This window comes from Ochotona princeps, chromosome 8 (assembly GCF_030435755.1).
Source record: "Ochotona princeps isolate mOchPri1 chromosome 8, mOchPri1.hap1, whole genome shotgun sequence".
NCBI classification, from domain to species: Eukaryota; Metazoa; Chordata; class Mammalia; order Lagomorpha; family Ochotonidae; genus Ochotona; species Ochotona princeps.
In genome coordinates, this window is record NC_080839.1 from 58873998 (window position 1) to 58899601 (window position 25604).

At 43.3% G+C, this 25604-nt stretch overlaps 1 protein-coding gene across 4 annotated transcripts in view; it reads right to left on the reverse strand.

Moving 5' to 3' along the window:
- LTBP1 (latent transforming growth factor beta binding protein 1) overlaps positions 1-25604 on the reverse strand; it is a 388845-nt gene that overhangs the window by 318497 nt on the left and 44744 nt on the right. For all 4 annotated transcript variants that reach the window (XM_058668099.1, XM_058668100.1, XM_058668098.1 and 1 more), the window contains exon 3: positions 12002-12296. In XM_058668099.1, the coding sequence (XP_058524082.1) occupies positions 12002-12296 (295 nt within the window). The remainder of the gene's footprint in view (positions 1-12001; positions 12297-25604) is intronic.

Consider the following 25604-nt stretch of genomic DNA (forward strand, 5'->3'; position numbering starts at 1 on the left):
GCAGAGTTTCCCTTGCCTCCCCATGGAATGCTGCCCAAATGACATCTTGATTTCAGCCCAATGAGACCTGCTTCAGACTTCGGCTCTCAGAACCATGGGACGGTAGGTTGATGTTGTTTTAAGTCATCAAATGTATGATTATTTCCTGGAACATGGATGGGAATGAATGTAAACACACATATTTCTCAAAGGCAATACAGTTAGACATTAACTTTAAAGATGATCTAAGTTCGAATCCCAACTCTGCATTTACAAGCTAAATTAATTTAGACAAATCACTCAGCACCTTATGCTAGTATTGCCTCTCCATACAAAATGAGATAATAATAGTATCCATCTCTCTCGTTGTTCTAAGAGGATCAAACACGAGAAAACTCAAAAGGTCCTTAGAATAGTAGCCGACACCAAACAAATGCGCAGCAAGTATTAGAAATTATGATTATACAGCATCAGAACACTATCTTGATTTCCAATAATGAAACTGAGGAATATATTCTGTGCCAGCATTTGTCCTTTTTAGTTGCAGACACTGAAACTCCACTGAATTCTTCACACATTTAAACTCAGGCTATTGCTGGTTCTCATCCCCAACTACTTTCAGCCAAGCCTTCTTCATAGACCCCAGCGGTGTGCAGATAGCACAAAGCACAAGTGACCTGCCCTTCTCCCTCCCTACCCCATCCTAATCCCATCCCAAAGTAAATTTGGCCTTCAAAGTCAGTCTCAGGAGAAAAATGTACACGTTCCCTGCTTTTAAATCCTCAAAATACTTTCATCTCACTATTTTCTCCATCTGTCTATTATTCTCAAATACAAAAGCATTGGCCAACAAACAGTAGTACGAGCAAATTTTCATGGATTACAAAACTTCTTAAATCCTGACATTGTTTGATATTCAGTTGATGGTCTTGATATTCAGTTGGAGTAGATTATTTGATGTGTCTGGCTTCCATAACTACCTAAAGAATTCCCACATATGCATTCCAACACAGCAGTATCCACAAGACACAAAAAGTGGTCAATAGATATAAAATCTTAGGTATGCAAGAGATTAAAGATACAGAGTTCTAATAGGCAATTTGGTGGCTAGAGTTAATAACACTATACTGTACACTTTAAATGGTAAGCTTTTAAATGTTCTCACCACAAATAAAACAGTAAGGTAACTATGTGACATGATGGGGATATTTATCAGCTTGGCTGTGGTAAATATTTTATAGTATGTACCTACAGCAAAACATCACACTGTACACTGCGAACATGTACAGTTTTGCCATGTCAATTATACCTCAATAAAATAGAAGAGCCAAAAATTAAAAAAAATCCAAATATTCATCAGGAGCAGAATGAACAATAAATGGTGATAAACTGACACATTAGAATAATCTTTGGCAATGTAAATGAACAAACTACAGCCACTGGACATCACAGATAAATCTCAGACATGATGGCGGCTGTGGCAGGAAGAAGAGAGGGGCTGAACAGAATATACATTTCATCCTTTTATGGACAGTTCAAAAACAGACCCAACTGATCCTTAGTGCTAGCAGGCAAGATGGCAGTTCCCCATGGAAGCAGGCCATAGTGGGAGACTTGGGAAGGATGGGGCGGGAACCTGGGAAGAGTATCTAGGAACATGTTCCTTCCCTTAAAGTGGACATTATTGAATCCAGTATCAGTTTGGTATAAATACTAGGCTAACTATGGGCATTTTTGATTTGAGAACCTGGCTGGGTATAATTTCCATTTAACTTCAACTTTTAAAAAGTCTTTTTAAAAAAAGATATTGTGTGTTTTTTGAGAAAAAAAGTCATCAGTTCAAATTTTTAGTTCTCAGCCCATCCCTAGCATGTCATGAAATAAACCCCAAATTCCTTGAATTGAGTTCGTGTCTTCATCTCTCTAATATTTTGCCGTTTATTTTTCTAAACCACAAAGACAGGATCAGAACTTTTCATCTAACTTAGACTTGTGAGTGGATCGACTACTCTTAAGAATGCAAAGAACTGAGAGGCGACCGGAGGGCTGCGGGAGAGGACGTCTAGCTTGGATCCCGAACCCAGCCCGCCATGTGCTCTTGGCGCATGGCGGGCTGGGCTGGACATGCCTGGGTTCGGGGCCTCCTTCCTTCCAGGGTGAGTACGCTGATGGGGGAGGCCTCCGTGACTGGGTATGTCCAGAGCCCACCCACCGCCCTCATTGGGCGGTGAACGGGATTGGGGAGGAGCGCAACGTTGGGCCTGTGGGTTTAAACCTCCAGCTGCCAGAGGCGACCTGAGGGCTGCGGGAGAGGACGTCTAGCTCGGATCCCGAACCCAGCCTGCCATGTGCTCTTGGCACATGGCGGGCTGGGCCCGGGCGGCCAGTGCGCCATTTGGCGCCAGGCTGTGCCTGCTGGCCACCCGGCCGGGGAGCTCTGGGGTAATGGATGTCTGAATGGCTGCTTAGATAGCTCTAGGCTGACCCACTGTTTCTGGGATCTGAGTCAATCCTAAAGATTCCCAATGCCAGTAACTCTTCCTTTGAAGAACTTCCAATCCCTTAATAATGCTGAGCTTTGAACACCTATCAAGTAAAAGATAAGCTCCGGCTTGTCTAGCAGGCTAGCACCTAATGGTCGTCAGAGCAACCACTGGCAGGTGCGTGATTTACGGCTAGGAATAGGACCAATATGGGAGGTAAGGGGACACCAAAACTGGGATGAGTTTCCCACCAAGGGGTGTATGTGCTGGAATGGGGGCTGCGTTCTAAGAAACAGTTGTAGTCACCCGAGGCACTAGTGTGGGCTGGGATTGGATGCACCAGGCCGGTTCAGATCCCAACACCATCTGGTGTTATGGAGAACCAGGGTAGGTGTGGGACGGACTAGGCTGGGTCTCAATCCCCTTCTGAGCCAAGTGTGAGCTGTATGTGGGTATGGACGAGCCATGGCTGGGCTGAAACATCCAACAATAAGAACCAGAATGGGGTGAAAGCCAGCCAGGAAAAGCCACTGTTCCTGCTAGGACAGGAGGTGAACTGAGTAGGGTTGGCTCAAGAACCCCCTGGCAAGCGCAAAATCTGGCATTGGGAGGGGTTCTGATGGAGGAGCCTGGGCAACTCCTCTGATAGAACACAGTCCCTGCAGGTAAGCGCAAGAAGCATGATAGGAAACAGCCCAGAATAGGCCATGGAAAGTTTCCCACTGGCATACATTTGGCATGGGTCAGGAGCAGACCAGGCTGAATCAGTTCATGTCATCCACTGGCAAATCCGATCACCAGAAGAGAGTGTGGGATGGGCCGGGTTTGGTTGCGACAAAACCAGTACACATTATGGAATGCCAGGGTGAGGTTGCCTGTACTGGATATGAATGCAGCACCCATCCAGCACACGTGAGGTCCAGGAAGGAAGGGGCAGAGCTGGCAGGGGGATTAAGGGGCTGGTCCCCTCGCTGGACAGCTACTCCCACTGGAGAGTGTGGGCTGGGATAGAGACAGACCCGACTAAGCAAGGCTACAACACCTGTGCGCTGCATGTGGACTAGATCAGGGCCGAAGCATCAGCTGGCAGAAGCTGGCACTGGGGACTAATTCTGTCGAGTCAAATCACAGGACCACCTAAAGAGTGCATGAACCGGGACAGAGAGACCTGGGAGGGAAAAGTGGGTTCCCCCTTCTTGGGTCACTATTCCCGTGGGAGGGCATGAAAACTAGGACGGGGGCTGGGATGGCTAGATAGAGAGGCACTCAACCACATATGTGAGGGCTGGATGGTTGAGTTGGTTAGACAGAACTAAGCTTTAATACCCATTGACAAGTACAAGAGCCAAATGGGATGGGGGACAGACTGGTCTACTGCTACACATACTGGCAAGCCAGGGTAGGGGGCGGGCTTGGTGGGGGTTATTGTGGGTTGCCCCGACTAGGCTGCAGCTCACACTGGTTGATGTAAGGGCCGAACCAGACTGAACTGCAACACCCATTGGTTCCAGTGCAACTCGGGACTGAAAACAGAACCAACCCAGCAATTGCAACCACCAGCTGATCGGGGTGATGGACTGTGCCGGGCCCTGTGCTTGCTAGAACATACAAGAAACTAATCTGGGAATACCTCAAAGTATCTTGGGAGATCTCCCCAATCGAACTGCTGGACTCAGAACTCTAACCAAGAAAAGACAGAAGACAGAACAGGACAATCATTCATCTCAGCTATATGTTGGCAGCGAAATATGGGGCAAACGGAGACTTTATGATGGACCATATCAATCAGTGGACGACCTCATCAAGAGAAACTGGCAGCGATTCATAACTGGAGAACTATTAACACCACTTGAGCACATATCTCAGAGCATGCCCCACATCCGGGACTTGGGGTGGGCGGGAAACTAGGTGGGGCTTCTCCCTCAATATCCCCCTTTACCTCAGATACATGATGGAAACAATATTGACATAATAGCATTACCCACTTCCCTACCCCCCCTGAACCTTTTTTTTCTTTTCTTTTTTTTTTCTTCTTTTTCCTTTAACTGTAATTAACTATGTAAAGATTGTCAACAACAATACAATAAAATAGATTAAAAAAAAAGAACAATCCAAAAAAAAAAAGAAAAAAACTATATACATTTCACCAATTCTTTTTTGCACCAAAATAAACCTATCTTTTGGAAAAAAAAAAGAATGCAAAGAACTCTGCAAAATGTTCATAATTTTACAAAAGAAAATGGTGTATTCCCAGAAAAAAAAGATTCAATAAGTGTTAGAATAATTGTAAAACAGGAAGGAAACAGACCCTGGGGTGCAGAGAGGGCTCAGCTCTGAGCAATGTCCCACCTATAGACTGAGAGATTGTTGTCTGCTGGAGTCCTGGCCAAGTGCTTGGCTGCTCTGGGAAGTTCAGACAGGGCCTTGGTATCAATTATTAGTGCTGCAGGAAGTTAATGGAAACTTCTCTTTAACTTTCACTGTTTATGGAGGAGCCTTTTAAGTTTGAGCCAGGTTTGTTGTTGCCGATTTAGAGGAATGGCTACTCCAAGGAACAATCTACAAGGTCTTCTGTCCTCATACCTACCCCAGTACGTGCTGTTTGGGAGACTCACACCCCAGAGTGACAAGAAGATAAGTGGCAGAGGTCACTGAGAACACTCCTCTTGTGCATGGTATGGATCTCATTCAATGCCAGTCCCTGCCAATGGGCCCAGATAAACACAAAGGGTTCACTTTCTGAAGAACTCTGAAAGCAGAATTCACCTTCTTAAGGTAGATTTGAAAAGTCTGTCTCTATAATGCACAAAACATCCGGCATACTATCAACTCACTTGATAGAAGAGACCACATGTGAATTATTCCCATGTTTTAAAAGCACTTTTGTCTTCACCACATTCCTGGGAAGAAGATGACAGAAAAGAGGAATAATGGATGCCATTAGGTAAATGCAGTGCCCTCATACGTTTAGAGATAGGACAGAACAGTTTTTCCAGAGACTGTAACCACCTCCTCTGTAACATCAGGACACCATCAGATGATGAAAATGGCCATCATTTAGGAAGAAAAAAAGATGGGACCCATGTGAGCTCTCCAGATAGATTTGACACCCACATCCTGAGTAAAAGCAGACTTCCTCAGGCTCAAAGACAGAGCACTGGGTACACTGGCTCCTGCAGAAGTGTCTCATTCTTATTTGAGAACAGTACAGATAACAGTCCCCATTTGGTAAAGCAGTAGTCATTACACCAACGTTTCTTAAAACAGCCAAAGACACTGACAGCTGAAGAATGTTCCTCATGACCTCTGCCTTGGGGTCCCACAGCCAGTTCCTACAACATCCATCATGATTAACAAGGATAAAAAAAAAAAGAAATTTTGCACAAGTCTAAACTTTCTCATTTTGGCAGCACTGAGAGCTGAACACAAACTCTCATGGAGAACTTCAATGCACAAGTAATGAATGATACTGACAGGTGATGAGAAAACTCTGGAAAGCAGAAGAGTTTGGGAGATGCTCCTTTGCAGATTTCTCTAGCCGCAATTATAAGTATTTATGCCTTTTTACATACAAAAACAATGAGAGGCCCTGGTATGCACCATCAATCTAGCCGGGGAGGCTCTTGGCTGAATATACTGACATTTGAATAACAACTATACAATGCAATTATGATAATAAAATGCTTAGATGGGTTTCCCAAGGTAGCCAATATTTTAAAGTGGAATAAAAAGAATCAGAAGACGTGACTGAAAAAAAAAAAAAAAACTGAAAAAGAACACGAGGCTAGGGGCCAGTAACATGGCTCAACAAGCTTAATCCTCCACCGCCAATTGTCAGCATCCAATATGGGTGACAGTTTGTATCCTGGCTGCTCCAGTTTCCATCCAGATCTCTCTTTGTGCCCTTATGAAGCAGTTGAAGACCTGTACCCACGTGAAAAACCTGCAAGAAGCCCATGGATGCAGGCTTTGGATCAGTTCAGCTCCTGCCATTGCAACCATCTGAGGAGGGCACCAGCAGAGGGAAGATCTTTCTCAGTCTTTCCTTTTCTCTGTAAAATCTGCCTTTCTAATAAAAAACAAATAAATATTTTTTTAAAAAATAAGGCGTTTAGTCCATGTAAGTGAAAAAAGTAAGACCATAATAATAAGTTACAATGAAATCACCAACATTGGCAACTACCATCGCCAGAATGTACTACATCCAATCCAAATTTCACCAAGTGGCCAGCTACACTTGTTTTTTTGTTCTTTGTGGGATTCAGAGGATGATCTTAGAGATTCCACCACAAAGCTCTGTCAGAGACCATCCCATTTACCAAGAATCAAACACTACCACTTTGGCCACCCATGGTATTACAAAAGTAATCTTCAAAAGATAACTGGATGGAAAAGACCCCAAGTGTGGGCCATCTCTTTGGTTTCCACATTCAATTAGGACTTAGATCTCTGCATTTTTGTTTCCCTGTGACTTTTTCTATTGTTTCAGTTGAAATCTTATTTGTTACATTGGTTTCCAACCAAACTTTAAAGCATTATATATTACCATTAGTGTTCACTTCGATCAAACTCTAATCAAATCCTATCCTAAACGCAGTATTTTGACATACATCTGCAAAGTCCTAGCCATTTCTCCCTGCAGGCAGCACAGCTGACTTCCACTCCATCTGAGTGTGGACCAGCCCTAGTGACTCACTTCTAAGGAGAAGAGTGAGGTCAGAGTAAAGACAAGTCATGCTACACTGATGGCTGATGTTACACTAAAATGGCACTTTAGCCTCCTCCTTGCTCTTCCTAATCCAGGAGACTGGAGGCAGGCTGTGTAGACACACAGGCAGCTCCAGCTCTACAGAAAGGTCCACAAGAAAATGAAGTGAAGTTTCCTCCCGCTAGCTGGTGTGAACGGAGGCCTCTGCCCACAACCAGGGAAGGAAGCCATCTGGGCCGTGGATGTCCTAGCCACAGTCACACCTTCGAAAGACGGCTTCCTCTGCTGATGGCTTGGTGACAACTGCAGGACGGACTCTGAGCCAGAAAGCCCAGCTAAGCACCTCTTGGATTCCCGACCCACCAAGGCCGTCAGACAAGAAATGCTTGAATTTTTAGGCTGCTGAGTTGTGGGGTGCACTATCTGGCCTCCCCTCATTCCCTCCCCTGGAGATGCCTTCTCTACTTCTGCACATTTGAATTCAGCAGACCTTTCTCCAGAGAGCATTCCCTAAAAAACTTTATTTTTTATCTGATTCTCACTGAAGCAACCTAAAAAAGGCTCAGTGCCTCTAACCTCTACTTTCTGGAAGTGGGCATTTTAAAAATTCCACTTCTACCAAGTGTCCCAGGCACATTCCCACCTCAAGGCCTCTGCCCCATTCCCTCCCCCATCCCACCTAACCACTTGGTTCGGACCCTGTCTCCTTCTGGCTTTGGCTAGAAAGCCCCTACTCAGCAGAGCCTTTTCTAACACCCTGCATAGAACCCCTATAGGGGTCACTCCTCCCAGACTACCTGTGCACTTTTATTTTCTCAACAAACGCATCAGAGACATATCATTTATGATTTCTCCCTCTTTCCACACTGTAAGCTCCTGGAAAGCAAGCCACATCCTTTACCCTTAGGATAAAACTTTGAGGATAAAATGTGCTCACTAGAAATTTACTGGATAAATAGACGAGACTAAAGTATTTCATATGCCACACAAAGGATGTAGCACTAAATATTCTGGCATTTTGGACATATGTGGGTCTATGGTTGAACATTCCCACTTCACCAATTTAAAACAAAATCAAATTTTAACCACTCTAAGATAGTTAACTTAAGAAGGTAGATTAGGAACAGCAACATTTATCAAAAGTAGCCACATGGGCCTATCACTGAAGGGATTATGCCATCACCTAAACTAACCAATGGGTCCATCATGTCCCATTTTGTGCTCCTGTCAAGTTGTGGCTCATCAATCCTTTCAAATCTCTCAAGAAAAGGATTGGATCTTATAAATCTTAATCCTCCCTGCACTGACCAGATAAGGACCTGTAACCTATAAAAGTGTACCAAGTAAATATTAGAATCAACAGCATCTTAGGCCACCTCCTCCCTACCCAAAAACATAAAGCAGGCTCACCCACAGACACATGCCTACAATGCTACCATGAAAGCATTTTCCTCCAGCGCATGAAGATTTCCAAGCACATCAACTATTTTTCTTTTGCCAAAGCTCAGCAGAGTTGAAACTTTAGCCTTCTCCCCAGCTCCCAGCATTCTTGCCTGAATTACAACACTGCTACTCAAAGAAAAGAGACTGCTTCTTCATCTGACATCCCACATATGGTTCTTACTAACAATGCATAAGCACACTTCACAGGGGGTCAAATTCTAACAGTGGACGATGATACTCAAAATGAACAGTGTCACTTGTAAATTACTTCACAGTTTATGTAAGTTACAATGCCAGAAAAAAAATGATGGCAATGCACAGTAATGTGACCCTGAATCACCAAAGCACAGAACAACACAGAGAGGTTCTTTGTTTTTTAAGATCCTCAATTTTACTGTAGAGGAGATGTCTAGCAATGATAAAGTAAAATATCTCTATCATCCCAAAGACATACAGTTACATTTATGCCCTGGCACCAAAAGAAAAATGGACAGATAAATCAAACATTGGTTTTCTTTGGCGAACAAGATAAAAGGCCTAACAAACTACAGCTCATGAGCCAAATTTTGTATGTGGGCCACTAGTAAAGGATGATCGTCATATGTTTGAATGGTTGAAGGAAAAAAATCAAAGAATCATTTTCATGACACAGGAAATTTGAATTTCAGCATCGCTAAGGTTTTTTTTTTTTTGGAATGCAGTCATGTGTGTTCATATGTGTTGTCTGTGACTGCCACTATGCTGACACACAAAAGGGTAGTTGGTAGTTGCAACAGAAACTGTGTGTCCCAGCAAGCTGTGAATGCTTATTCTACCTATCCTCTCCTTTAGGGCATGAATGCCAGAACCCGGCTTCCTCCGTTTAAATCTTAACACTGCAATGTAGCAACTGTGAGGCTTGGAACAAATACATTATTCCATCCCTTGATCTTCTCATCTGTAAATTGGGATGATGACAGTTCCTACCTTCCACGGTCACTATGAGTTGGACCTTAACACATGGAGCATAATAATGCCTCTAAGACAGTACGTGGCACACCATAGTCTTACTAAGGATAGCTGCGCCTACCATTATTGCTTATGGTGGTGTGGATAAGCAGCTAGTTCAGGGTCACGAGCTTGGAAGCCACTACCCTGCCATCACCTAAGTGTTCCCTTCTGTCTACCTATCATGCTCACCTAGCATCACCTGGAACCTGAGGGGGCGGTATTGCATTGTTGTGTAACCACTATCCTCGCAAGCCCCCATAAAGGCCCATGATAAGGAGGGCTCACAGTCTTGGTCCTGTGCTTCTGTCACTCCGGCACTCAGATTCTTGGCCTCCCCAGTACTTGCTTGCTCTCTGGCTTCCTGCAGGCAGACTCTGAGGACAAGTAGCCCCTGAACATGGCCCCTGTGTGTCTGTATTCCTCACCCTCTGTCCACCGCTTGGGCAGGACAGTAAAGAAGCTAATGCTAAGATGCTTTGCATTTTTAATTGTATACTTTCAAGAGTTCTAGGTGAGGTGAGGCCTGGCAGTAATGGAATGCAGGAAGAGAAGCGTGAGAAAAAGAGAAGAGAAAGGTGAATGTCTGCAGCTTTGTAAGTGTGCCCAGGTTGTTCACTGTGTGTCTTTTGCGATAACTTACGTTGCTGGGAAAGCTGGAATATAGGTCTTCAGTTTAGCTGATGGACTTCATGGTAATGACCATTTGCTCCTCATGGGGTTTTGATTATATGGACTTGTGATTGATTATTTCTAGTGGGTTCTATTATCACCAAGCTTGGTTAATAAAGGCTCCTTAATAAACCCTAAACTTGCCTGGTGTGATCTCACTCACACCCATAAAGTCCTCGCCTTGAATGCCCCGGGATCCCATACGGGCACCGGTTCTAATTCCTGCAGCTCCACTTCCCATCCAGCTCCCTAACTAAGGCCTGGGAAGGCAGAATCAGATGGTTCTAATACTTGGGACCCTGTATCAACAAGGGAGACCTGGAAAAAGCTCCTGGATCCTGGTTTCAGATCAGCTCAGCTCTAGCTGTTGCAGCCATTTGGGAGAGTGAACCAGAGGATGGAAGAGCTTGCTCTTTGCCTCTCCTCACTGAAGATCTGCCTTTCCAATTAAAAAAATTCTTTTTTTATGCTAGGCACGATAGCCTAGTGGCTAAAGTCCTTGCCTTGAATGCAATAGGATCCCATATGGACGCCAGTTCTAATTCCAGTGGCCCCACTTTCCATCCAGCTCCCTGTTTGTGGCCTGGGAAAGCAGTAAAGGATGGCCCAAAGCCTTGGGACCCTGCACCCATGTGGGAGACCTGGAAGAGGCTCCAGGCTCCAGGCTCCTGGATTCGGTTTGGCTCAGCTCTAGCTATCACAGCCACTTAGGGAGTGAACCAGAGCATGGAAGATCTTCCTCTCTGTCTCTCCTCCTCTCTGTATATCTGTCTTTCCAAGAAATAAATAAATAAATCTTTTAAAAACAGATAAATAAATAATTCTTTTAAAAAAGAAAAAAATGGAGAAAATCAGGTGATAGAGGGGAAGAAGTTTCATGAGGGAGAATGAAGAGAAAGGGAAAAGTTGCAAGGACCCAACTCACTCAGCAAGAACAGTAGGTGGTCTAAATTAGGCAAATATCATCTATGCTAACAGATTAAATAACTTCTATGAGATGACTGGATCCTAATCATCCTATGCATAACTGTCTCTTTGGGGAACAGCATTCTGAATTCCAAGTAAGTGACTTCCAAATGAACTGCGAGGTCAGGCCTGTTTTCAAGTTATGAACTTCCTGCATTTTACATTCCTACAAAAATGACAAGTGATGGTTGTTGTAAATTCTGCATCTTGACCACACAGGGTGGCTAATTAAGAGGAGACAATTTATGCGAGGACATCATGCATCTGAAAAACTGCCTGCTGGTCAACTCAGATGGACATTAGGTAAGCTTTCCCAGGCTTGAGTTCTCATTCAGCTGGCCCTCACTTCCTCACACTGAGAAAACCCAGGCTGTTCCCATAAACAGAAAACAAGCTCACTGACCAAAAGAGAAGACACTCCTAACCTGCTGCAGAGGATGAAAAATTATCAAAGATCTAAAGTATCCTAAGGCAGCGACCCAAAAAGAATTTTTAAACTTCCAACTTTCAAAGAACTATCTAACCTAATCTAACTATGGTCCCTATAATTCTTGCAAACTTTTCCAGAAAATGCTAAATGCACACATCAAATACTGTTAGGACACTGGATATATATGTCATATATAAAACCTCAAAGAAGGAGAAAAGAAAAACATGATCTAAGCGATTCCTGCAAATTGAGCTGAAAAAGCAGAGTGATAAGCAGTGCATCCAGGAGAGTTCTTCAGATGCCCCTTAGCTAGAGGAAAGTCAAGGCACTCACTGAGAACGTATCTGCTGGGAGAGTCCGACTGAAGGCTTCGGCTTCAGGGTCAAGGTCATCTGTGCCACAGGACTGACCCTTGAAAGGGTGTCTGCCTTCTTGGCTGAAGTGCGCTTTGTGGCTTGCTCAGGAGAGACCCAGGAGGCAGTACCAGAGCTCTGTTCTCCAACAACCCTTGCCGACGTGTCCCGGGCTACTGTTATCTCACAGGCTTTGCCCTTGGTCCCTGGTTTACACACGCACAGCTGAGGCCGGAGACACATCCCTCCATTCTGGCACGGTGGGACACAGCTTGCTGCAAGAAAGACAAGAGATGTAGTCTTGAAGAACAGCATCACAGCTCACAAATTCATCTCCTCCCAACAAAAGCATGACAGCAGCCTCAAGCTGATCTCCAATAAAGTAACAGTACACTTCAAACACACATGATGATAATGAGGATGATGATACTGATTTCAGGGTGAACCTGACTAGGAACACCTAGAAAGCTGAAAAAGCAGTATTTTGGGTGCATTCGTGAGGGTGCTTTCAAATGAGATCAGCATGTGAACTTACGTGAATAAGGTGGGAGGCATTGATAGGTTGATAGTCTAAACAGAACAAATAGGAAGGTGAACCGGGGTGGAGCAAGAGCTGGGACAATTCAGCATTCTTGCCTTGGATTCTGAAACATCAGCACCTGCCCCAGCAGTGCCCTGATGCTACTCAGGATCCAAAGCTCCTAGTAAATCTCCTCTAGCTACCTCCCTACCTATATTCTCTCAATGTTGCCTGTCCATAGAAACTTGATGAATGTAATGGCTAATACTTGTTAATGGTTTCCTATTTGACAGACACAGTTCTTGTGTGTGTGAGGGGGGCGGGCATATACATGTATATATGTATATATGTATATATGTATATATGCATGTGTATGCGTATAAGCTACATGTATATGCACACACAAATTCAACCCTTCAGCAGCCATTTTTAGGAGATAGTTCATTTGTCTCATGCTATTCGTGAAAGAAAAAACAGACTCAGAGAAAGCAATCTGTCAAACAACACACAATTATTGGCACAGAAAGGCAAGGGTTTGAACCCAAGTAAACTAGTATTACTGCCATCATTCTTAACCATTTTACTAGCGCTGCCTTGCAAAGATGCATTGAAAATCCATGAAAAATCTTAACATTTAAATTCTATCACTTAAAATCCAATTGAATTTAAAGTTTCGTTTTAAATTTTGAGGTTTAAATTTTTTTGGTCAAATTTTCCTAGAAAACAAAAGCCAACTCAACACTCCCTTCCCCTCCCCCTAAAAAGCATATAGATTTATATAGATATAGATATATCTGCTAGTATGCATAACAATCCAGCCTACCCCATCCCGCATGTCATGACAAAAGGTCATCATGATGAAGCAGACTGCTCCTCCTCTGTTTCCTAAGAGGACCATACTGTCAATCAGCAGAAATATGACCAGGAAGAGTTTTAAAGTTAGCATGGCTGTGGGCTTGTGTGTAAGGTAAGAGGATTTTAACACAGGCGAAAATTCCCTGGAAGTATTGATTTTATTGGGTAATGTCCCAAGCCTATGGAAATGATTCTTTCAGGCTTTCTTTACCTGCTTACATAAACTTTGATGCTGCCCTTGTGCTACTAACCCATTTTTCCCTTGGTCCTGAGGCAGACCACTCTACTCCTTTAAAATTCATATGGCAAGATTCGGTTGGCTAAATCGATGGGTGTATGTACCTCAGGAGGCTCGATTAAGAGCCCAAGGACTGAGATCTAAACCCCACTACTATTTCATTTTAAAAAGAAGACATTTTTTGGGCCTGGCGCCATGGCCTAGTGGCTAAAGTCCTCGCCTTGAAAGCCCCAGGATCCCATATGGGCACCGGTTCTAATCCCGGCAGCTCCACTTCCCATCCAGCTCCCTGCTTGTGGCCTGGGAAAGCAGTCAAGGACGGCCCAATGCATTGGGACACTGCACCCGCGTGGGAGACCTGGAAGAGGTTCCAGGTTTCCGGCTTCGGATTGGCGCGCATCGGCCCTTTGCGGCTCACTTGGGGAGTGAATCATCGGATGGAAGATCTTCCTCTCTGTCTCTCCTCCTCTGTGTATATCTGGCTGTAATAAAATGAATAAATCTTAAAAAAAAAAAAGAAGACATTTTTTTAAAAAGAATTTTTTTCCATTTTTCCACCTTGTAATTCTTACAATCTCAAAAAATGATTAGAAATAGCCCAGGAGGGGCCAACATCATGGCACAGCAGGCTGATCCGCTGCTCGTGTGGCACTGGCATTGCATATCAGAGATGCTCCACTCCTGATCCAGCTCCCAGTTAACACGTCTGAGAAGGCGGTGGCAGACAAGGCAAGTGCTTGGACCCACGTGACCTGGATGGAGCTGCATGTAGGCTACTGGCCTCAGCCTGGCCCAGCCCTACCTGCTACAGCCACATGGCTGGGAATAAGCGAGTCGATGAAAATGATTACTCACTAAAGAAAGAAAAAGCAGTTTTTGTATGTCTGAGTAACAAGCTGAGAAGTTTTCAAAACCTGAGACTATTTTATTTTATTATTCCATGATACAGTTCCACAGGATCCAGGATTTCTCTTCCCCCACTCCCCAATTCTTCACTCCCTCCACTAATTTCCTCCAACATTACAACAGTATAGTCCCTCACAATCAGTCATAAGTCCATCATTCTGCTATTTAAGTGTATCCTGACACTGTAGGCCTGGACAATGGCAGCGAGTCCAGCATCCTATTGTCAAGATACATTCAACAGTTTAATTGGGAGTCGATTTTTGATTTGGAAGTGGAGATGCACACTGCACTGCATCCTCACATCTGGATGTGATAGTCTCTACCACACAGTTACTATACATTCCCATAAATGAAAAGCCATAAAACAAGAGACTGATTCTTAAAAATAAAAAATTGCAGCCAGCTCCCTGGGTTACCCTGGGAGAGCTAAGTCATTTAACCTTGGCCTCTGTACCTACGTGTATGACTGTCTGAGGAGGGCTGTAGCTACTTACTCTGAAAAGATCCTTGGTGAACTGCTCCCATCTTAGGCTTCTCAAAAATTCAAATTTAATAGCAACGTACAACCAAACATCAGGAGCTTAACACATCACAAGTTCCCTAACCAACTGAGCCAACTTGGTTGCTGCATCAGAGATGGACTGCTCTGGTCCCTGACGAGCAGTGGTTATTTATAGAAAGTCGCAGGAATGGGAATGGGTTCCGCCCACGGAGCAGAAGTGGCCACGGGTAAGGATCGGATGGAGCCCTCCAAGCTGGGCCTCAGCCAGCAATGGCCAATACCCCACCCCCCAGCCTCGGGCACTTTCATGTATACATTCTCGTCATGCTTTCAATTAGAAACATGTTTCAGTGGAACATCTGAGAATGATTTCCGCTTCTCCCCCCTTCGAAGGTGTACTGAAAATGTCTACTAATCTACCAGAAAGACTGCATGGAGCAGCCTACAAAACACAACACTGAGACCAGAGGCCACAGATGGAAATCACCCACAGATCACTCAAAGGGTGCCACAGCACAGAACCTGTCTTAGCAGGAACTGACGGGATCAGACGTGGAAAAGATGGATTTCTTTAATTCTTGAAGTTTGCATGCGACACGGAAGGCAAGCAGAGAACCAGTACGAAAGAAAACATTCTTCAACCTTGCAAATACTTACCGCTGGGGGGAAAAGAATGCTATATAATAAAGAGCTACACATAACACAGATTGAGTATTCATTATTCGAAGTGGTTGGGGCCAGCGGCAGGTTTTTGGCCAAGTGGTGAAGATAACGCAACAGATGCCACATCAAAGCACCTGGATTCAAGTCTTGGATCTACTACATAACTAGGTGTTTCTCTGCCTCCTAAGCAAATTGAATTAATTAGGTCATTAATTCAAAATCTGGGAGAGTGTTTCAGCTTTCTGAGTTTTTTTTTTTTTTCAGATACTAGGTATCTGCACAACAGGATGAAATACATTGCAAAGAGAACCCAAGGCAAAAGATAAAATCCATCTATTTCATATGTACTTTATGCTCATCACCTAAAGATTACTTTATACAATATTTTTAACAACTTTGTGCATGAAATAAGGTTTCACCCAGTATAGGATTGTCCACCTTTGGTATTGTGTCAGTGTTCAAAACATCTCAAATTTTGGAGTATCCTAAATTTCAGATTTTTAGATTAAAAATACTTAAACAAAGCCAATCTTCAGCTGAATTTTTTAAAAGGCCAGTGGAAGGCAGTTTTCTCTGCTACCTGTCTATGCTTTGGCTCAGGCAAGAGCCCCTTCAGAGCACATTTCCTTGGGGATTTTGGCTTGAACTGTGGAGGAAGACAGATGCCTGGTTATTCAGACAAGCCATTGAAATGATACGACAAAGCAGTATTCACACCATGTAAAAATTTTTTTAAAAAAAGATTTAATTATTATCAAAGCAGAGTGAGAAAGAAAAAAAGGAGAGAGAGGGAGAGAATCTTCCACCACTGGTTCACTCCCCAAATGGCCATAACATCTTGGGCTGGGCCAAACAGAAGCTGCATTTGGGGCTCCCACAGGGCAGCAGGGATTGAAGTATCTGAGTCATCATCCTCTGCCTGCCCAGCAACACCAGCAGGGAGCTGGATTGGAAGCAGAATAACCAGGACTCTGATAAAGGCGGCCAATGTCCCAGACAGAAGCTTAACTCGCTGTCCCCCAACACCAGCCCCACTGGAGTCATTTTTCCTGCAATGATTGCAGTAGTGCCTCCCACATGGCAATGAGGACCAGGGCTTAACAAAACATGGCTCCCAGTCCAACAGCAACAGTAAACCCCCAAGAACATGTTACAACTATACCTTCTTGGGCTGCCCCAGGCCTGCTAAATCTGAAATGGGAGTCCAGCAACTTAAAAACTGCACTCTGTGATCCAAACACTCAATGTCCAGAAGTCCTGACACACAGCCTTTGCAAATTAACACACCTCAAAGAGTTCTACCTGGCCCTGTCATTTGTAAGGCAAAACAAGGAATGTTTCCACATGACCAATTCTCAGAATGACACATCCAAAAGTCTACCTATTTGTCACTATATGCTTCATGGCTCGATACAAAAACTAGCAGTTATTCACAAGACAACTGTTATTACAACTGAGGTGCTAAGCTCTGTGGGATATTACAAACAGTGTGACAAAACAACTTTGTAAATGGTTCCCCCACCCCCACCAATGGACTCTGCATCTGCCTGGCCAGCTGTGCTTCCGCACACTAGGTAGAGGCGACATCAGGATTATCAGCACACTGGCAGTAGTTCCCACTCCAAACTGCCCATTAAGCACCACCTGGGGAGCTTTTAAAACTTCCCAGATCCAGCTCGGACTCCAGGCTGATTAAATCAGACCTCCAGGGGAACCTTCCCTCCCCTCAGTTAGGATTTGCTTTTTTTAATTCCTCAGTAACTACAATGAGCAGCAAAATCCTAAAAAAAAAAAAAAAAAAAAAAAAAAAACAACAACACCAGGCTGGCTGACAGACTAGGCTTCTGAAAAGGGTGCTTTGGAATCAGTTTTTCTCTTTCATTCACAAATTTTCAATACATTTTAGCTATCCATGCAATAATCTCAAGGCCCTCCACCTCTGCCTGCAGCCTCCTTCCCCACGCCCTTCCCACTGGCCTGTGCCTGCACAGACGGCTCCGTCTTCTAGGACCGCCACCTTCTTGTCTCTGCACACGATGTGTGCTGCCCAGGAATACAAGGTCCCAGGAAGGCACTGGACATCTCCAGGCCTCCCAGTTCCTCCTTCTCTGGGAATTCTTTCCAGAATGCCTACTCCCAGCATCACAAACCTCCCAGCATGTGAGCTCCTGTTCCACTTTTTTTTAATTTGCTTCAAATTCCTAGTGAGGTGTTGTATATTATTACTCATCTTTTTACAAAGTCATCTCTTCTTTCCCAGCTACATTAGCAATGATGCAATCAGTTCGGTAGTGTATGAAGAACTTTCTAGATCACAAGTCAGGAGCTTCTGCTTCACCCTGGCTGACTGTTTTGGGGCAAGGCAGACTCACTGCTTTCTGAAGGATGGTGGCAATAAAGCCAACTAGTCTAGAGCAAAGAGCCAAGAATGTCTCAATACCTGCTGCAACCTGTGACAAATCCCTAAGCTTCCAATACAAAAGTATGTCAAGGGGTTAGCCTAAAGGGAACAGATGCAACAGAGATTCTGAGGCTGTTGTGTTATAACCAGGTGAACTCACTGTCCACAATGCCAGCATCCCAGATGGGCACCATTTCAAGTCTCAGCCGCATCACTTCCAATCCAGCTCCCTGCTAATACACCTGAGAAAGTAGCAGAAAATGGCCTAAGCGCTTGGACTTCTGCACCCACGTGAGAAACCCAGAGACATTGCTGGCTCCTGGCTTCTGTCTGACTCAGCCCTAGCCATTGCAGCCATTTCAGGAGTGAACCAGGGGACTGAAGATTGCTCTTTCTCTAACTCTGGCTTTCAAATAAGCACAATCAAACTTGAAAAAAGAGAGGGATTCTGAGAAACACTCAGTTGGCAGAAATGAACTACAAAGCGAGAAGACAACAGTTCCTACCAACAGTAAAAGATATCCCCATCAAAAGGTCTCTGCTCAGGAAAGCAAGTGAATCAACCCTCTATTTTTTAAAAATGTCAAGCTGAACATGATAAATAACTGTTAGCAGGAGAGCCTTCCTGCCATAAACAGCTAGAAAACTTGGTGGAATACATGGTAACTGTATCCCAGGGACAGACAAATGGCAGCAAAGCTGCTGTGATCCTTCTGTGAAGGGAGTGTAGCAAGGCAAGCCCATGGTGACCAGCCTTCCGCAGAAAGCTCTGAGACTCCAGCTGAGGAATCACACAGAATCCAACACTTTCACTGGACAGGAGAGATGGAGATCGGCTCCCCAAGGCTGTGCAGCCGAACTCCGCAGAGACAGCCCAGAATGTGCACACGGACCCCAAGAGTCTTTCCAGCTACTCAGCTGCAGAGGCACAGGCTGAAGCCACACACTCCCCAGGACCTGGAAGCTGCAAGTTCCCAGGGATCCCCCAGGGAGCTGTTCTGGTCTGAGCTATTTCAGCCAGGACACCCAGTGAAGACCCCCATAATGAGGCTCTTTGAAAAGAACAGAGCACACAACCTCAATGCCAAGCTCAGAGAAAAAGAGTACCCCAAGGAAAGAAATGACACACACCACTATTACAAACACAGATGCAAAACAGCTAAATAAAATACCAGCATTTCAAATACATCAATATTTCCAAAACAAAAGGCAACTAGAATTTATTCCAGAAATGCAAGGATGGCACCCATGTTGGCAAATGTGTATCAACTCCCTATGTAAAAAACTGAGAATTTAATGAACAAATATTTCTAATAAAACTCATTTCTTATTCATAATGGCAACATAAAAACTGTTAGCTAACTAGGAACACAAAGGGGTTTTCTTACTCTGATAAACAGCATCTACAGCAAGTTTCATAACAGTACACTAAAAGCTACAGAAAAATATTACAAAGTGGAGAATGTCCCATTCAAAGATGAAATACACCTAAATGCTCACAATAACCTCTCATGGTAGCTGTAAAGCTATAGGTGTCCAACAAGAAGAACAAATACCAGCTCTAAGTACTACAAAGGAGGAAACAAATTGCCTATGTGGACAACACAAGAGTTTGATCAACTATCATAACTGATAAATTGTAAAAAGGTCACCCAGGTTCCTAACAACAGATCAGCACAGAAAGGTAATATATTTTTCCTGTAACAAGCAATGCATAATTATCTTTTATCATTTGAAAGGAATAGAGAGATTTCTCCATCTGTTGATTCACTCCGAAATGCCTGCAAGAGCTACAGGTGGAGTAGGCCAAAGTTAAGAACTCAGCAAGAATTTCTAGTCTCCCACATGAGTGGCAAGGACCCAGGTTCAGTAGCTATCACCTACTGCCTCCCAAGTGACATGAGCAGGAAGCAGAAGCAGAGCAGGCTGAATCCCAGGCACTCCAGTGTGACAAGAAGGCACCCCCAGCAACATACTCCAAACGCCCACCCAGCAATACATAACTAGCCAACCATAATGGATAAAAGGTACTGTTCACATAGTGGTAACACTAATGATTAAGTATCTTATAACATGCAAGTTTTTTAAGGAAATTATGTAAGGAAATCATGTAAGGACTAGCAAAAAGCAAATCCCTGAATATATGTCAGTTTATTGCCATACATGCAGATTACAATGTTTAACTTGTTCCAAATTTTCTTAAAAATTCAAGGTTACTCCTATTAAAATCTGACTGTGATTTTTCATGGACATGGAAAAGATATTACAAAAATCAATAATAAGGACCAAGAATGACCAAAACAACTCCCAAAACGAAAAACAACAGGACTGTGAGGAGATTTGCCTTGCCAGAAATAAGATTTATTATAAAGTTAGAACAATTGTGGTGCTGGTCCAGGCAGAACAACAGATTACTGAAAATTAATGAGAAGCTTAGGAAAAAAACCCAAATACAAATGGGGATCTGGAAAATAATAGAAGAGATACAGCAAATCTGTTACAAAACAACAGGCAAGGTAATAAATGGCCTTGGAAAGGAAATGACCATCCATCTAACAGAAATCGTAACAAAAGAATTCATTAAAAGAGCTAAAATTAGATCCTGATCTTATGCCTCACACACAATTTTGAAATGAAACATGATTTTGAGCCAAAAAAAAAATCTCAAATGTACAATAGAAAGTACAAATCAAGAATAACTGATTAACTTATTGAAATTTAAGACACTATACACAAACTGGAAAGACAACTGGCAAAGAGATACATACAAGATGCTTAACTAAGAATTACTTACCAGACAGGAACATAACAGAAAGAATGAACCAAATAGAAAGCATGAACCAGCTATTCACAGGTGATGAAATCTGAGCAGCAAATCTGAGAAGACACCAGAAGACATCCAACATCTCAAAAAAACAGAGAACTACAAATCAAAGGACAGTGCGACACAAATCTACCTTCAAGAGATGGGGGCAGGGGGGCTGGATGTCATCAACTGTTAGCAAATAGGGAAACGAGAGCTCTTAGACATCACTAGTGGGCAACAAGGCATACCTGACTCTGAAAAGCAATTGACACTGCCTAGCATGGTTACCATGTGAATAATGCTGATACTCAGCAGTTCCACTTTGAGGCTGGCATGCATGCAATGCAGGAATAGTCACAGTTACTGCAGCCCCGAAGGAGGAACTGAAGAGCCAGCTGTGGCAGGGGCACAGTGGGAAGTGTGTAGCCATGAGAGTCAAGATCTAGATCTGAACGTTGCAGCATGGAGGGATTTGGAAAATAACAGCGGCTGGAAAACATTACAGGACGCTACTTTATACAGTGTTCTTTGTTCATCATATTAGAACAGCTCTCCACACAATTTTTTTCACAGAATAGCGTATGTGTGGTGTTTTCATTTGGTTGGTTGGTTGGTTGGTTGGTTTTTGGATACCTGTGAAGTCAACACAAGCATAAAACTGTATACGAGAGTCGCATTATCTTTCTGACACCAATGACTTCTAAGAACAAGGAGCAATGCTGGAGAAGAAAAACATCACTTTCCTGAGAGGTTTTTTTTTTTTTTTTTTTTAAAGAAAGAACAAGTATTAAGTGATTTCTCTGAGTGATTTTTTTTTAATAAGCCAACAAAAGGCAATTGAGAACTGAAGAGTGCTGGAGCTGTTCACAGGCAAAGGGGTGATGATGCAGGTGGATCAGACAGAGGCGCAGAGGCTGCGTTGGGATGGGAGGAACCCCGGGCACATACCCTAGGCTCAAGAAAGATCTAGGAGAAGGGGCAGGCCACCAATCGCCACTGCTTTCTGGCCACCAGGCAAATGCTGCAAAAGCAATGCTTCATCACTCCAAACTATCCAAACTGAGGGCATGCTCTAGTTTAATAGCAAACAGCAAACAGCCTAAGATTTCATACTCATCTGAGCCTACTCCTATTTGACAAGCAGCTCCTCACGCTGTTTAGAAGTTCAGGGACTGTATTTTTAGGAGGCACGCCATGCCTTGAAACGTAGCCTCTGTTGCTTTTAATTCTAAAAAAGCAGCCCCTGGTTATATTTAAAACTCATTCCGGCCTACGCAGCACACACAGGGTGAGTCTGCCCCTAGCCTTTCTCTCTCAACAAGTTGCAGCATGTCCGCCGCATGTGCCCCAGGCAGAAATGTGAGTCTGACTGTGTCTTCTGTGATCAGAGACAGCAGGTGAGAAGCCGATCCGCTGTGAGTGTCTTCCCAGTCATTCCCAGCTGCCCTTTGAAGTTATTCAGTGACACTTGGTGGTATCAGATCACAAGGCACAGAGCATGAGGTCACACGTTTTAGTCTAACTCTGTCTGCTCCTTGTACAAAACCCAAATAAATGCTGTACTTCCATTGGAAATGCCTCCGGGTCAGCTTCCTCTCAAATCCCTGGAGAGAAAGAAAATATTAGCATAACTTCCCAATGCCCTTTGCATCCAGCCTTCTGGAACAACTGAAGAAACCCACTGATTGAATCTTCTAGACAGGTGAGTCATGCAACGTCAAGCAACGGGTTGTTTTGTTTGTATTTGGAAAGGTAGAGAGAAAGACAACACACAGACACACTGTTGCAGACCAGGAACCGGGTTGCTCAATCCATGTCTCTCCCATGGACAACAAGGACCCAATCCTTTGAGCATCACCTGCTGCCTTTCAGGGTTCAAATTAACAGGAAGTTAGAATCTGAAGCAGAGCTGAGACTCAAACCGGGTACTGCAACATGGCATTCACCCAGGCAGTGCCTCAACTGTCAAGCTAGATCCTCCTGCCCCCGTGGGTTTTTGAAAGTTATAGGAACCTGTCTGGAAACCAGTCAGGGTCGGGGGAGGGTCTTGGCTTCCACTGCTTACTCTCTTGCAATTCAAGCAATGAGGCGGCACAGGCTTTCCTGCCATCCTTTAAAATCCATTTGTTCTTGAAGAAGTTGTGGGGAGATAGAATTAAACGTTAGAGGTGGCCCTGGGAGACAGCCAGTGAGGCTCACACAGTTGGGTCTCTGCCAACCATGCAGCTGGAGCTTCCGGGTCCTGGCTTCAGCTGGCCCAGCCCAGACTAGGAGAAGCATTTGGCAAATGGCCCCGTGGATGAGATCTCCCTCTATCTCTCCTCTTACACCTTTCAAATAAATAAAAGTAATATAAGAAGATTTTATAAAATGTAGGTTTACTGTGGAACAGAAACATTTGTTAAATGCCAAGTCCTCATATTATGCACTTTGTATGTACCTCTTGAATGTTTTGCACGAACTTCTTGAATTTACACTTTATGTGCATAGTTTTCCATTTTCTTATACCAAAATAAACTTACCTCTTAATTTCATTTTCTACAAAGTTTCTGAAGTTCCCTTTTCCTTTTTGTGACAAAGAAGGAAACGTAAGAGTTGAACACAGTGCAAATCACAAGGAACACAAGTCACAGAGACTGTGTGCAGAATATCTCCAGAAAGTGAACATCTTTATATTGAGTTTCCAACCCCCATATGCCTAATTCCCCAAGAACAGTGTTCTGGAAGGTTAAGATTCCCTATGCCTAAACTGAGGAGCAATAGCTGATACCACGGAATTTAAAACAGGCAGTGACCTAGCACCAAACATAACTCTTCTCTTATCAACACCATTAGTAACTGTAAAATCACACACATGGTACCACAGAATTCAACCACAAGCCAAGCAGTGAAAACAACAAGCAGCGTTTTCTGCATTCTCTTTTTGATCTGATTACCGCCGTTGTGTGAAGTCTATTATCTTATTAGTGAAAAACAGAAATGCAAACAAAGCCAAAGATGCAGAGTTTAGACTCTATAAACATTTAACATTAAATGTAAGAATGGAAAAATAACCCCCCAAATTTTTAAAATGCTATTACATAAAAATAAACTCATAAAAGATGTGGTTAATAAAGAGCAAAATTGTTTAAATGAAAAACAGGATGAAAGTTGACCATTTAGACAAAGGCAGGTACAACTTATAAATACATTTATGAGAAAATTGTCCACATTAATGAAAACATCAAAAGAAATGCAAAAGAAAATAAGACACATTACAGCTGCTTAATGTTTTTTAAAATACTCATTCATAGTTGAAGCTGTACAAGGGGCAGTACACTGATACAAACTATCCAGAAAGCACTTCAACATGTATGTTGCAAACATGTCAATGGCTTCATTTCTAGAAATGGACCCTAGAAATAAAATATGAAAGTAGCTATTTGCATACTTAAGTCCATGTGTCCAGAAAAGCATTATCTGCATCAATAAAGATGTTTCTTAAAGATTTGCTTCATTGATTTGCAAGTCAGGTTACAGACAGAGGGGGAAAGAGAGAGGAAGGATGGGGCAGAAAGAGAACACTTCCATCCGCTGGTTCATTCCCCACATGGTCTCAACAGCCACAGCTGGGCCAGTCCGAAGCCAAGAGCCGAGAGCTTCTTCTGGCCGTCCCACATGGGTGCAGAGTGGACTCAGGCCATCCGCCACTGCTTTCCCAGGCCAAAACTAGGGAACAGGATCAGCAATGAGGTATCCAGGACTCAAGCAGGCACCCAGCACCACAGGCAACAGCACTGACCCCTTGATAAATACTTCATAAAAACCATAAAGCCAGAGCAAAATGTGGCATGACATAGCTACTTACTAATGTAAAGGGATACTGCATGTTCTTTATCTGCTGACTCTATTACCATGAATAAAAACATAATGAAACCTTCACACTTGTGTCCTTATGTAATGATCTGCAACCCAATTTAGTATGAAGATATCTGAAAGACTACACCGGGATACACTCTGTAACAGACAGCTGAGTGTCTACACCACAGGGGCTGAGTTTCAGTCAGTCCAGCCAGATCAACTGAGTCCAGTGAATCCGCCAATCAGGCAATAATCAATTAAGCTGTCTATCTATACCTCACTTCAGTTTTCGATCCATAGAAGCCGCCTGTCCCATTTAGGCCACAGTGCTCACAGGATGCTCTGATGTTGAAGGCTGCCTCATCCACAAATGCTTTTTTCCCTCAAACTCTATTAAACTGAACGTATCAAAGGCTTTTCCTTTTAATATAACAGTAGTATCAATCTACTTTGTGCATTCATGCTAAGAGAGACATAATAAGATAAATGCAAGACTTCAACAAATTCTGGGCTTTGTAAACTACTATGTACATACAACATATTTTGATATTTGACATAGAGTCTATGAGAAATTTGGTTTCAGTTCCATCCATACTAATATTCATTCATTATTCATTTATAATTCAAGTACAGAACCCCTCTTACATGCCAATACCGCGGGTAAAAGGATAAAAATAAATTTAATCTCCGAGAGATGAAAGTACAAAATAGGGAAGACGCATCAGTACAAAAAATGACAATACATTTATGTGTTTTAATAATAAAGATATAGAGGAAGAAGAAATTGGGACATTAATCATTAAATATTAACACAGATATTAAATATTTTACCATGATATCCAAGAGATTATA